The sequence below is a fragment of the Capricornis sumatraensis genome, chromosome 2, assembly GCF_032405125.1.
Source record: "Capricornis sumatraensis isolate serow.1 chromosome 2, serow.2, whole genome shotgun sequence".
Lineage (NCBI taxonomy): Eukaryota > Metazoa > Chordata > Mammalia > Artiodactyla > Bovidae > Capricornis > Capricornis sumatraensis.
This window is the reverse complement of record NC_091070.1, coordinates 13,937,618-13,952,554: the sequence shown is the minus strand read 5'-3', so window position 1 is coordinate 13,952,554 and position 14,937 is coordinate 13,937,618. Positions and strand designations below refer to the sequence as shown.

The 14,937-nt window shown below is 43.2% G+C and overlaps 1 protein-coding gene across 6 annotated transcripts in view; it reads left to right on the top strand.

The window, feature by feature from the left end:
- The window catches only part of ADCK1 (aarF domain containing kinase 1), a 113,530-nt gene that overhangs the window by 23,771 nt on the left and 74,822 nt on the right, over positions 1 to 14,937 (top strand). For 5 of the 6 annotated variants that reach the window (XM_068965313.1, XM_068965317.1, XM_068965312.1 and 2 more), the window contains exon 3: positions 14,351 to 14,554. The exons of the other annotated variant lie outside the window; for it this stretch is intronic. In XM_068965313.1, coding sequence (XP_068821414.1) covers positions 14,351 to 14,554 — 204 coding nt within the window. The remainder of the gene's footprint in view (positions 1 to 14,350; positions 14,555 to 14,937) is intronic. 6 annotated transcript variants of the gene reach the window in all.

Sequence of the window (14,937 nt, the reverse complement as noted above, 5' to 3'; positions counted from 1 at the left end):
TTACAATAATCTCCATGGTCTTCTGTTAAAATGGCTACTTAATACCGAACTGTGTGACTGTTCTATAATAAACCCTTTTTCTGCTTTTAGGATGCATCTGTTTATTGTTGTTGTTCAGTTGGCCAGTTGTGTCCGACTCTTTGTGACCCCAAGGATTGCAGCATGCCGGGCACCCCCCTCCCCATCCCTCACCATTTCCTAAAGTTTACCAAGTTCATGTCCATTGCATCAGTGATGCCATCCAGCCATCTCATCCTCTGATACCCTCTTCTTCTGCCCTCAATCATTCCCAGCATCAGGGGCTTTTCCAGTGAGTTTGCTGTTTGCATTAGGTGACCAAAATACTGGAGCTTCAGCTTCAGCATCTATTTACGTATATGTTTTTCTGTTCTAATTGGCACTGTGCTGAATGTCTCTGTTCATAGGGGTTTTGCCTATGTCCTAGATTATTTACTTAGGAGGAATTCCTGAAATGATATATATGAATTTAAACATTGCTGAGAGAAATTAGAGAGAAATAAATAGAGAAATATATTGTGTTCATGATATAGGACAGAGAAGCCTGACGTGCTGCAAGTCCAAGGGGCTGCAAGGAGTCAGACACCACTTAGTGACTGAACAACAGCAATCATGTTCATGGGTTGGAAGACTCAGTATTGTTAAGATGCCTATTTTCCCCAAATAAATTTCAGTTCAGTTCAGTCGCTCAGTCGTGTCCGACTCTTTGCGACCCCATGGACTGCAGCACACCAGGCTTCCCTGTTCATCACCAACTCCTGGAGCTTAGATTCATAACTATCCCAATCAAAATCCCAGCAGGCTTTTAAAATAGAAATTGACAGGCTGATTCTCTAGTTTATATAAGAATGCAGAGGGTTTTAGAGTCAGTTCTAGAAAATAACACTGGAAAAGGAGAACAAAGTTGAGGACTAAAATTATCTGATTTCAAGACTTACTATAAATGTATAGTAATCAAAAGAGTGTGGTATTGGTGTAAAGATAGACAAAATAATCTAGGGAACAGATTAAATGATCCAGAAATAGACCCACACATAATATGAACAGTGAATTTTTTTTTTCAATGGTGAAAAGGCAATTCAGTGTAGAAAGGTGAGTCTTTTCAACAAACAGTGCTGAAACAGTTAGATATTCATGTGCAAAATTGAACTTTGATCCGTATGTCACAACAGGTAGAGAAATGGCTTCCAAATAGATCACACAACCAAATGTACAACCTGAAAATTGGACATTCTTAGAAGGCAACATAGGGGAAAATAGTTATAATTTGGGTTATGCAAAGATTTTCTTAGATACAACACCAAAAGCATGATCCATGAAGGAAAAAGTGGCAAATTTTACTTCATTAAAATAAAAAAATTTTTTTGGAAAAATGTTAAAGGAAAGACAAGCCACAGACTGGGAGAAAGTACTTGCAAGTCATTTATTTGATAAAGTACTTGTGTATGGAATGTATACAGAATGCCTATAACCGAATAATAAGAAAACAAACAATTCATTAAAAATGGACTAAAGATGGACATTTTAGCAAAGAAGATACAGAGATGGCAAGTAAACACATGAAAAGATTTTCAACATCATTAGTCTTAGGGAAATACAAATTTAAACCATAATGAAATACAATTGCACATATGTTCAGTTCAGTTCAGTCACTTAGTCATGTCCGACTCCTTGCGACCCTATGAATCGCAGCATGCCAGGCCTCCCTGTCCATCACCATCTCCCGGAGTTCACTCAGACTCACGTCCATCGAGTCTGTGATGCCATCCAGCCATCTCATCCTCTGTCGTCCCCTTCTCCTCCTGCCCCCAATCCCTCCCAGCATCAGAGTCTTTTCCAATGAGTCAACTCTTCACATGAGGTGGCCAAAGTACTGGAGTTTCAGCTTCAGCATCATTCCTTCCAAAGAACACCCAGGGCTGATCTCCTTCAGAATGGACTGGTTGGATCTCCTTGCAGTCCAGGGGATTCTCAAGAGTCTTCTCCAACACCACAGTTCAAAAGCATCAATTCTTCGGCGCTCAGCCTTCTTCACAGTCCAACTCTCACATCCATACATGACCACAGGAAAAACCATAGCCTTGACTAGACGGACCTTAGTCGGCAAAGTAATGTCTCTGCTTTTGAATATACTATCTAGGTTGCTCATAACTTTTCTTCCAAGGAGTAAGCGTCTTTTAATTTCATGGCTGCAGTCACCATCTGCAGTGATTTTGGAGCCCCAAAAAATAAAGTCTGACACTGTTTCCACTGTTTCCCCATCTATTTCCCATGAAGTGATGGGACCGGATGCCATGATCTTCGTTTTCTGAATGTTGAGCTTTAAGCCAACTTTTTCATTCTCCTCTTTCACTTTCATCAAGAGGCTTTTTAGTTCCTCTTCACTTTCTGCCACCAGGGTGGTGTCCTCTGCATATCTGAGGTTATTGATATTTCTCCCAACAATCTTGATTCCAGCTTGTGTTTCTTCCAGTCCCACGTTTCTCATGATGTACTCTGCATAGAAGTGAAACAAGCAGGGTGACAATATACAGCCTTGACGTACTCCTTTTCCTATTTGGAACCAGTCTGTTGTTCCATGTCCAGTTCTAACTGTTGCTTCCTGACCTGCATACAGATTTCTCAAGAGGCAGGTCAGGGGGTCTGGTATTCCCGTCTCTTTCAGAATTTTCCACAGTTTGTTGTGATCCACACAGTCAAAGGCTTTGGCATAGTCAATAAAGCAGAAATAGATGTTTTTCTGGAACTCTCTTGCTTTTTCCATGATCCAGCAGATGTTGGCAATTTGATCTCTGGTTCCTCTGCCATTTTGAAAACCAGTGTGAACATCAGGAAGTTCATGGTTCACGTATTGCTGAAGCCTGGCTTGGAGAATTTTGAGCATTACTTTACCAGCATGTGAGATGAGTGCAATTGTGTGGTAGTTTGAGCATTCTTTGGCATTGCCTTTCTTTGGAATTGGAATGAAAACTGACCTTTTCCAGTCCTGTGGCCACTGCTGAGTTTTCCAAATTTGTTGGCATATTGAGTGCAGCACTTTCACAGCATCATCTTTCAGGATTTGAAACAGCTCAACTGGAATTCCATCACCTCTACTGGCTTTGTTCGTAGTGATGCTTTCTAAGGCCCACATGACTTCACATTCCAAGATGTCTGGCTCTAGATTAGTGATCACATCATCATGATTATCTGGGTTGTGAAGATCTTTTTTGTACAGTTCTTCTGTGTATTCTTGCCACCTCTTCTTAATATCTTCTGCTTCTGTTAGGTTCATACCATTTCTGTCCTTAATCGAGCCCATCTTTGCATGAAATGTTCCCTTGGTATCTCTGATTTTCTTGAAGAGATCTCTAGTCTTTCCCATTCTGTTGTTTTCCTCTATTTCTTTGCATTGATCGCTGAAGAAGGCTTTCTTATCTCTTTTTGCTGTTCTTCGGAACTCTGCATTCAGATGCTTATATCTTTCCTTTTCTCCTTTGCTTTTTGCCTCTCTTCTTTTCACAGCTATTTGTAAGGGCTCCCCAGTCAGCCATTTTGCTTTTTTGCATTTAGAATGACTAAAATGCAAAAGACATTATGCTGAGCATTGGGAGAATGTGGAGGAACTCTCATACACTGTTTGTGAGAATGTAACATCGTACAACCACTTTAAAAAACAGTTTAATTTCTTAAAAAATTAAGCATTCCCTGCCATACATTTTGACCACTACATTCCTAAGTATTTGCCTGTAAGAAATGAAAGCATGTCTGCACAAAGACTTGAACATGAATATTTAGAACAGCTTTATTTGTACTTCAAAACTGGAAACCACCCAAATGTATATCAGCTGATGAATAAGTAAAGAAATTGTGATATTAACATATTTATGCAATGGAATACTACTCAGGAAGAAAAAAAGAATAAACTGTTGATACATGTAAGAACACGATGGATCTCAGAAAAATTGTGTTGAGGGAAAAAGACTAGGTAAAAAAAACATGTGATTCCACTTATATAAAACTCTACAAAATTCTAGGCTATACTGATAGAAAGCAGATGAGTGGTTTTCTGGAGATGGGAGGTATGTGGAGGGATGGGACTGGAATTATCAAGGGAAATCAAAGCTTTTGGGGGTGATGGATATGTTTAACTAGCTTGATTATGGTGATGGATAAGTGTATGCATATGTCAAAATTATCAGGTCATACATTTTAAATATGTATAGTTTATTGTGTCAAAATATCTCAGTGAGGCTGTGAAACAAACAATGAGAATAATGAATTATGATCCACTGAAAAAATTTAGAAATCCATGAGTCCATACTGATATAAATAAACAAATGAATAAATTGAAATTTCAGTAAAGAACTGGCTATTTATATAATTTGAAATGACTTCCCCATACAGTACTTAATTATAAAAAGAAAACAAATAAGTGAGAAGGTTAGGTGGATAACCATCAAAATTAATGTTGCCTGTAGGGAGACAAATCAAAATTGTGCACTATATGATAGGTTGTAATAAGAACAGAACCTATTTATAAATTGGGCTCAATTCACTAACACTTTTTTTAAAAAAAGAATTTTTGCATCTGTGTTCACTATGGATATTGGTATATAGCTTCTTTCTCCCCCTTATATTTTCTGTCTTGTTTTGATATTGGCATTACATTGGTTTCATAGAATGGATTAGGAGGTATTCTATCTTCAGTTTTCTGGAAGAACAATATTTCTTCCTTAAGTGGTGTCCTTCAGCTCTGACACCATCTTGAGTCAGAGTTTCTTTGTCTGTTACATACATAGTCATTCCAGCTTTATTTTAATTGATATTGGCATGGTATATCCTTTTCCATCCTTTTCATTTAACCTGTTTGTGTTTTAATATTAAGAGGACAGTTTCTTATAGATAACATATACTTGACTCTTTCTTTTTTGTCCAGTTTGACAATCTCTGACTTTTAATTTGGGTGTTTAGACCACCTCATGTGAAGAGTTGACTCACTGGAAAAGACTCTGATGCTGGGAGGGATTGGGGGCAGGAGGAGAAGGGGACGACAGAGGATGAGATGGTTGGATGGCATCACTGACGCGATGGTTGTGAGTCTGAGTGAACTCTGGGGGTTGGTGATGGACAGGGAGGCCTGGCGTGCTGCGATTCATGGGGTCGCAGAGAGTTGGACGCGACTGGACTGAACTGAACTGAGACCACTTATATTTGATGAGATTATTGACATGGTTAGATTTACATCTTTCACCTTGTTACTTGTTTTCTACTTGTCCTATTTATGCTTTATTTGTTTTCTCTCATGCCTTCTTTTGGATTGAATTTTTTTCACGGTTGCATTTTTGTCTCCTTTGTTGGCTTATGAACTAGAATTCTTTTTATTATTTTAGTGATTGCGTCAGTTTATGGCATACATCTTTAACTTGTCATAGTCTACATACAAGTGACATTGTACTACTTCACGGAGTAATGTAAAGAATCTTATAATAATATACGTTAATTTCTTTCTTTCCAGCCTTTATGCTATTGTAATACATTTTGCTTTTACATATGCTATAAAGTTCATATTATACTATTTATGTACTAAAAAAGAAGTCTTGTACCTTCATCTCTGAAGTTTCTATTTCTGGTCTCTTTGTTCCTTTATGTATCAGTAGATTCATACTTATTTCTGGTATCATTTTCTTTCTGCCTGGAGGATATCTTTTAACATTTCTTGTTGTGTAGGGAGATGAATTCTATCAGCTTTTATACGTCTTAAAGAGCTTTTAGTTTACCTTTGGTTTTAAGAGATGTTTTTGCTGGGTATAGAATTCCAGGTTTTCTTTCAGTGCTTTCAGAGATGTTCCTCCACTAACTTCTGCTTATATTGTTCCCAGCAAGAGATCTGCTGCCATTCTTATCTTTGTTCCTTTCTCTATAATGTGTCTTATTTCCTCTGGATACTTTCAGGATTTTCTCTTAATCACTGATTTTGAACAAGTTCATTATGAAGTTTTCTTTCTTTCTTATGCTTGGGGCTTATTGAGATTCTTGGATCTATTGGTTTATAATTTTTTAAAAATCAAATTTGAAAAATTTCAGGTATTATTTCTTTAAGTATTTTTTCTCCCATTCTCTCCCTGACCTCTCTTTTGGGGATTCCAGCATTCCAATGTTTATAAGATTGCATGAAGTTGTCCCATAGATCACTGCTGCTCTTTTCATTAAAGTTTTTTATTTTTGTTTCTTTTTGAATAGTTTCTATTACTAGGACTTGAGCTAGTAAAGTAATGCTCAAAATTCTCCAAGCTAGGTTTCAGCAATACGTGAACTGTGAACTTCCTGATGTTCACGCTGGTTTTAGAAAAGGCAGAGGAACCAGAGATCAAATTGCCAACATCTGCTGGATCATGGAAAAAGCAAGAGAGTTCCAGAAAAACATCTATTTCTGCTTTATTGACTATGCCAAAGCCTTTGACTGTGTGGATCACAATCAACTGTGGAAAATTCTGAAAGAGATGGGAATACCAGACCACCTGACCTGCCTCTTGAGAAATCTGTATGCAGGTCAGGAAGCAACAGTTAGAACTGGACATGGAACAACAGACTGGTTCCAAATAGGAAAAGGAGTACGTCAAGGCTGTATATTGTCACCCTGCTTATTTCACTTATATGCAGAATACATCATGAGAAACACTGGAGTGGAAGAAACACAAGCTGGAATCAAGATTGCCGGGAGAAGTGTCAATAACCTCAGATATGCAGATAACACTACCCTTATGGCAGAAAGTGAAGAGGAACTAAAAAGCCTCTTGATGAAAGTGAAAGAGGAGAGTGAAAAAGTTGGCTTAAAGCTCAACATTCAGAAAACGAAGATCATGGCATCCAGTCTCATCACTCCATGGGAAATAGATGGGGAAACAGTGGAAACAGTGTCAGACTCTATTTTTTTGGGCTCCAAAATCACTGCAGATGGTGATTGCAGCCATGAAATTAAAAGACGCTTATTCCTTGGAAGAAAAGTTATGAGCAACCTAGATAGCATATTCAAAAGCAGAGACATTACTTTGCCGACTAGGGTCCGTCTAGTCAAGGCTATGGTTTTTCCAGTAGTCATGTATGGATGTGAGAGTTGGATTGTGAAGAAGGCTGAGTGCCGAAGAATTGATGCGTTTGAACTGTGGTGTTGGAGAACACTCTTGAGAGTCCCTTGGACTACAAGGAGATCCAACCATTCCATTCTGAAGGAGATCAGCCCTGGGATTTCTTTGGAAGGAATGATGCTGAAGCTGAAACTCCATTACTTTGGCCACCTCATGTGAAGAGTTGACTCATTGGAAAAGACTCTGATGCTGGGAGTGATTGGGGGCAGAAGGAGAAGGGGACAACAGAGGATGAGATGGCTGGATGGCATCACGGACTCGATGGACGTGAGTCTGAGTGAACTCCGGGAGATGGTGATGGACAGGGAGGCCTGGCATGCTGCGATTCATGGGGTCGCAAAGAGTCGGACACGACTGAGCGATTAACTGAACTGAACTGAGGTTCACTAACCTTTCTTCTACAGTGTCTAATCATTCATTTATCCTACCCAGTGTATTTTTTTGAGGGGGAGTGTTGCAAGGCATGTGGGATAGAACCTGCATCCCCCTGCAGTGGAAGTGCAGAGACTTAACCACTGAACCACCAGGGAAGCATCATCCAGAGCATTTTTCATATAAAAAATTACAGTCTCTAGAAGTTTCATTTGGATCTCATTCTTTTTTTAATATTGTCCCTGCCTCTGCTTAACTTTTTTTTTAATAAATTTTTTTTAAATTTTTATTTTTACTTTATTTTACTTTACAGTACTGTATTGGTTTTGCCATACATTGACATGACATTTTGAACATATGAAATACAGTTGTAACAATCGTCCTCTTTTACTAATACAGGTTTCAGTTTTGAGTTGGTTTTGATTGATTGATTTTTTTCTTTCTCATAATGTGTTGTATTTTTCTGTTTCTTTAAATACCTGGTAAATATTTTATTAGGTGCTAGACTTTGCAATTTTGTCTTTTTTGGTACTAGATATATTTGTATTTTTATAAATGTTCTAAAGCTTTGTTCTGGGACACAGTTAAGTTACTTGGAGACAGTGTGATTTTCTTCAAGTCTTTTAGTCTTTATTGCTTGGGAATGGAATGGTGTTTAGTTTGGGATATTCCCTTCTGGGTATTATAGAAAATGCCTCAAGAATTATGAGATTTTCTAGTCCAGCTAGTGGAAATAGACCTATATGGACACACAGGGTACTGTTAACCCTAGTCTTTTGTGGTTATTATCTTTCTGGCTCATGTAGTTTTCTTGTGTGTATATGCTGACTGTTACTCAACCAGATACATGAGGCAGACCGTAGGCAGCTCTTCAGAGTTCCTTTTTCGTATGGCTCTCTGCTCTCCAGTACTCTGCCCTGTGAACTCTAGCTGCTGTGGTCTTCCTGGACTCTCAGCTCTGTGTCTTCAGCTCAGAGTCTTCTGGGTGCTGCCTGGCTCCCCTTTCCCTGCGCTGTGGCCTGGAAACCCTCAATGCTGTGAATTCGGGCAACCATAGGTTCACTGTGTGTGCCTCGCATCTCTCAGGAATCACTCCCCTTCCTTTCCTGATGTCCAGTTTTTATTACTTCAGACGAGGAAGGTAATTTTGGCCCCCGTTTGGAAAGAGATGTTAAAGATGACATCAAGATTGTGGCTTCAGCAACTTCAAGTCTAGAGTTGCAGTTTAACCAGGATCTACCTGACAGGTAGTCAGTCAGAGAAGGGACAGAGGATGGTGCTAAGGGGTAGGATTAAATCTGTGGTCAAGCTTCTTCAAAACTTTTAAAAACTGCAACTTGTTTTCCCCCCTCCCTCCCCCCCCGCCACAAGACATGATGAGTTTTACTTTGTTCATTAAAAGCTTAAAACAAAGGGTGACATCCAGAAAAGAGACTTTGGAGACCGTCCTGGCTTGATTTCTTGGGGAAGAAGGGGGAGTTGCAATTTCATTTTCATGATGAAAAACACACATGTGGATCATAGCACCCTGCAAAATTGGAGAAACAGTGCTGGATTCTTCACCGAGCTGGTCCAGTTTGTGTGGTAGAGAATTTGGGGCTGGACATCTATTTCTAGAAGATGTTGAAGAAGAGAATATTTTTTTTAAAATTCTCCTCTATTATTGATATAATAAATATTAGTTTTAGGAAATTTGAGAAATACAGAGAGACCTATAAAGAAAAGTACTCTTGTAACCTCACTGCCCAGAGATAACACTGTTTGCTTGTCAGTGCATTTCCTTTGGGTGTTGAGTCTTTGATTGGAAGAATCTGTCAAGAGGCTTGTGTGCTTTGGGGCCTGTCTGTGACCTTCTCTTGTACCGTCTCTTCCTATGATGTGTGGGGTTGTATGTGTGTCTGTCTCTTTCATCTGTGTCTCACAATCAAATCCCGAAACCCCATTGCAGATACTGCCCAATTGCCCAGTTCTGATGGGGGAGCCCTACTGATTCAGGCTGGCTTTGGTACTTTTCTTCCCTACTCTTCAGGATTTAGGCATGAGTAAAGGATTGCCCTCCTTGGGCCTTTGCTCCATCCCTCCCAATCAATAATTCATCAGTACTGAGTTGATTTTATTAGCTATTCACTGTCCACTCCCCCTCCCCCCAAATCCCAACCCAAGCTGGCTAATGACAATGCTTTTAATTAATATGAGGCAGATTAAAGCTCATTACAACAAGGTTATTGGTAATGAGATCATCATAAGGCAAGTTATTGAGCTGGGAGTGAAAACGAAGTTGGAGGAGGGGCAGAGAGATGGTGCCAGCTGTTCCTGCCCTGTTTTGGCAGGAATGGAACCGAGAGTGTGGGAACTCTGCAATGAGGACACGCTGCAGCGACACACACCCAACCAGCTCATGAAACCAGGGGCTGGGTAAGAGCAGGCCTCGGGGCCAGTGAGCAAATGGGTGTGCAGTGATTAGGGCAGTAACGTGTGTTGAGAAGCCAGCGCTGGTGTATTCAATTAAGAATGTGCAGATTATGACCTGCTGAGTAGGGGGCACAAGCCACCCACACGGGGTCCACAGACAGCTCTCTTGGCATCCAAGCTCCCACTGGGGAAGTGAAACTCACTGGGGTGTTTTGATTGAAGGTGCGGTTTAAACACATCCACCCGGAGGAAATAGAGTCACAAGATTTATTATTACAGATCCCAGAAGCAGAGATGCTCAGTGAGCAGGAGAAGGGCGGTCCTCCGTCCCAAGTCACCAGCAAGCAGGAGATGAATGCTCAAAGAGGGACTTTGCACTAAGCCAGCAGTTTCTTGAAATTCTGAATGAGCCCTGCCTTCTGATCCTAAGGGACAATAGAACTGTAGGAGCTGAGCTGGAAAGGGACCCTGGAGATCAGAATGCCTGCTCTGTTTTTCAGCATTTCTGTCTTTTGACCTTCAAAGAGCATTTACATTTTTTTGGTGAGTGGAATATCCCTCATCCCCATATTACTGTGTGTGTGTGTTTATTTAAGATGCTGTTTGAAATATAGGTGCCATTTGCAGTGGATGCTGATTCAGTTGCCTGGATGATGGTTTTGTGTGTGTATGACCCATGGTTGTCATCAGTATACACTTACAGCTCATCATGGCTTGCCCTGGGGTACACAGAGTCTACAAGGGACACACGCGGTCTCTGTTCCCAATGGCTGGTGTGCCAGGTAACCAGTGAGTCGGAGGTAGACCAGCCTTCCTGGGCTTGTGTGACCAGAGAGGGCTCCCTGCATTGCCCAGACAGTCTGAAGGTGACCTTTACTTTGTGCCAGGAGACACCCTACCTGGGACTGGCTCAGGACACAGGAGGGGGGCAACAGAGCCCTGGCTCTGCTCCCTGGTAGAAGGCCTTGTTGGTGTGAGGCTAATGCTTTCTGAGTTCTTCCAGTAGCCGAGAGAAATGCAGATGTGAGTCTAGTCTATAAAAAACGGTGGAGCAGGTCTTACAAACACACACACACACACACACACTCACACACACACACACAGAGGTGTGTTGTGTTGTTCTCTTGACCTGAAATGCTCTCCTTTTTAATCCTAATCTATTCACATTCAATTGCAGGGGTTGTATCAGCCAGGGACCAGTCCCACCTGTGATTTATTTTATTAAAAAATATTTATTTATTTAAAAATTTTATTTAATTATTGGCTGCACCACACAGCATGTGGGATCTAGACCCCTGACCAGGGACTGAACCTGTGTCCTGTGCATTGGAAGGCAGAATCCCAATCACTGGACCACCCAGGGAAGTCCCAATAATTATGTATTTGGCTGCGCTGGGTCTTAACTGCAGCACGTGAGATCTTTCAGTTGTGGTATATGGGATCTGGTTCCCTGACGAGGGATTGAACCCAGGCCCCTTGCATGGGAATCTTGGAGTCTCAGCCACTGGGCCACCAGAGAGGTCCCCATATTTGTAATTTAAATGTAAAAACGTATTAATTAGGAAAAGGTAGTTAACTCCTAAAGCAGTAGTAGAAGAATCTAAGGGGACAGAGGTAGTAAATGCATAAAGCACCTGCTCCCTTTAGGATCAGGGTGGTGAACAAGAACAGACCTGAAGTCTTGACTGGGGCCCTCCAAGGCCGGGATCCCAGGCAGCCCTGGAGACAAGGAGGCATGGGCCATGTCACAGCCTGCCCTGTGGCAGAGATTTGTAGAGGACGACCTAGAACTAGTGTGTGGGAGCTGCCTGCTGGGCGGTCAGAGCACTTGCTGGAGTGTATGGGCCTGAGTTGGTCCACAGAAGGGGCCCACTAGGTAGTGAGGGTGGGCTGGTCCATGAGGGCCACTGGAGGGGTCCCCCTCAAGCCCCTGTCCCACTGGCTGATGAGCTGGAAGCTGCCCAGTGGGGATGGTAGGGCGCCTCCTTGTGCCGCTGCGGTCTTGCAGTGTCCACTCCCGCCCCCCAGCCCCGCTGTTGACCAAGCCTAATAGTGACCCATCAGACACAGGAGAAATGGCACAGGGTCACTGCAGTATCACAGCATGTGGCAAGGAAGGGTGGGTTGGCAGGGCCTAAGGATAGCCTCCGAGTGCCTGGGGTCCAGGGCATCCCTTTGCTATAGACGGAGTGGGTAGGTGGGCTCCCTGGCTGCTGGGACCAGGGTATTTGGGGCTGCAGTATTCTCTTTTTAATTCTTAAGGGAACAGTTTTCTGCGCGGTTCACTTGGCAACTAATCATGTAGAATCTTTGAACGTTTCTTCCGTCTTTGTTGCCTACCGTTATTTAAATCTTCACCTGGTTTCTTGCCTCCAACACTCTCTTAATTATGTCAGCATCCTTCGTAGCACTTGAGAGCATCAGTTCAGTTCAGTCGCTCAGTCGTGCCCGACTCTCTGCAACCCCATGAATCGCAGCATGCCAGGCCTCCCTGTCCATCACCATCTCCCAGAGTTCACTCAAACTCACGTCCATCGAGTCTGTGATGCCATCCAGCCATCTCATCCTCTGTTGTCCCCTTCTCCTCCTGCCCCCAATCCCTCCCAGCATCAGAGTCTTTTCCAATGAGTCAACTCTTCGCATGAGGTGGCCAAAGTACTGGAGTTTCAGCTTTAGCATCATTCCTTCCAAAGAACACCCAGGGCTGATCTCCTTCAGAATGGACTGGTTGGATCTCCTTGCAGTCCAAGGGACTCTCAGGAGTCTTCTCCAACATCACAGTTCAAAAGCATCAATTCTTCGGCACTCAGCGTTCTTCACAGTCCAACTCTTGCTTAAGTCCATCATAAATATTCACTCTCCTGGTTGACTTACGGGAGGAAGAGGGTACCAGGTTCCCACAGAGCCCTGGGCCTCCCTTGTTTTCTGTTTGTGCCCGTGGCTCCATCCTGCTCAGGAACTATAGCTCCAGGAAGGCAGGACCCTCAAAATTCCAAGATCTTCAGCAGAGTTGGGGTGGTGACTGGGGATATGCAGCCTGGGGGCGCGTGGGGGCCACATCCCACTCCAGAGGGATAGGTGGGCATCAGGCGGTGAGTTAAGGCTGGCCTGTCTTGTACCGCCTGGCCTGCCGCCCACTCTATGTGCCTAATGCCCCACTGTGAAGTTTTCTTCCAGTTAACAGGAGATCCCTGCTAAAGTCTGCTGAGTTAAAGAGCCCTAGGATTGAAGTGCTTTCTAGACCTTCCTTTGACATTTATTAGCTTTTTCTTTATAATCAAAACATCTGAGTTTCTTATCCTTAAAGATACCTGGACTTGCCTCCCTAAATTGCTGGAAGGATTAAAAAAATAATGACTTCAGCATCTTTGAAAATTGTAGACCTCTAAACAAACAGACAGTATCATTAGTATGGCTGAGGGTGGGTGGCAAATGTGTGAACTTAGCGTATCCTTGAATGAATCATAAGTGGATCAGAACTGGTTGAAAACCTTACACATACTTGTTTCCGTGGGAGTGGGACTCAGACCAGGTAAGTTTTGAAGGAAAGGCGATCAGAAGTGTCGGGCCACGTTGGGCCATGTCTGGAGGCTGGCTGCAGTTGGAGGTTGAAATTGACTGGTCTGGGTATCAGAAGACTGAAGGTGAATGATGGTGTGTGTGTGTGTGTGTGTGTGTGTGTGTGTGTACCAGGAGACTGAAGGTGAATCCTGGGGTGTGTGTGTGTACCAGGAGACTGAAGGTGAATGATGGGGTGTGTGTGTACCAGGAGACTGAAGGTGAATGATGGGGTGTGTGTGTGTGTGTACCAGGAGACTGAAGGTGAATGATGGGATGTGTGTGTGTGTGTACCAGGAGACTGAAGGTGAATGATGGGGTGTGTGTGTGTGTGTGTGTACCAGGAGACTGAAGGCGAATGATGGGGTGTGTGTGTGTACCAGGAGACTGAAGGTGAATGATGGGGTGTGTGTGTGTGTACCAGGAGACTGAAGGTGATTGATGGGGGGGGGTGTGTGTGTGTGTACCAGGAGACTGAAGGTGAATGATGGGGTGTGTGTGTGTGTACCAGGAGACTGAAGGTGAATGATGGGGTGTGTGTGTGTACCAGGAGACTGAAGGTGAATGATGGGGTGTGTGTGTGTACCAGGAGACTGAAGGTGAATGATGGGGTGTGTGTGTGTACCAGGAGACTGAAGGTGAATGATGGGGTGTGTGTGTGTGTACCAGGAGACTGAAGGTGAATGATGGGGTGTGTGTGTGTACCAGGAGACTGAAGGTGATTGATGGTGTGTGTGCACGTGCATGTACCTGTGCACTGGGGGGTGAAGCAGGGTGTCCAAGCAGAGCGAGCAGGAAAAGAGAAGAGCGCCCAGTGGGCAGTGAGCACTCACGCCTTTCCGGCCCCCTCTGTCTCCCTGCAGGTGCACCTCCGCTCTGCCAGGCGCCTCTGTGAGCTCTGCTGTGCCAACCGGGGCACGTTCATCAAGGTGGGCCAGCACCTGGGGGCTCTGGACTACCTGCTGCCGGAGGAGTACACCAGCACGCTGAAGGTGCTACACAGCCAGGCCCCGCAGAGCAGCATGAAGGAAGTCCGCCAGGTCATCCGCGAGGACCTGGGCAAAGAGGTACCTGCCTCTACTTGGAGGGGTGGGTCCCTTCCTGTACAATGTGTTTCCAGAAAGACCCTGCAGAGTTCTTGGCTTGGCCCCAGGCCCTGGGGATCCAACGGAGGTGGGGAGCATGGGAACTTTCAGTGTGAAATCAGGGAGGTTAGAAGGAACGTGAGTGGCCCTCAGTAAAAAATATTACTTGGACCATATGAAATAGTTGATATGTTTAGACTGTTTTTGACGTGTAACCTAGTTCAATTCATATACCCCAATCTAACAGTTGCTGTCAGTTGTTGAGAGTTTACTATGTGCTCCAAACTCTGTTGTTTCCCACATGTTATTTCATTTAGTCCTTATGACAAACCTACAAGACACGTACTATCAATAAGCCTGTTTGG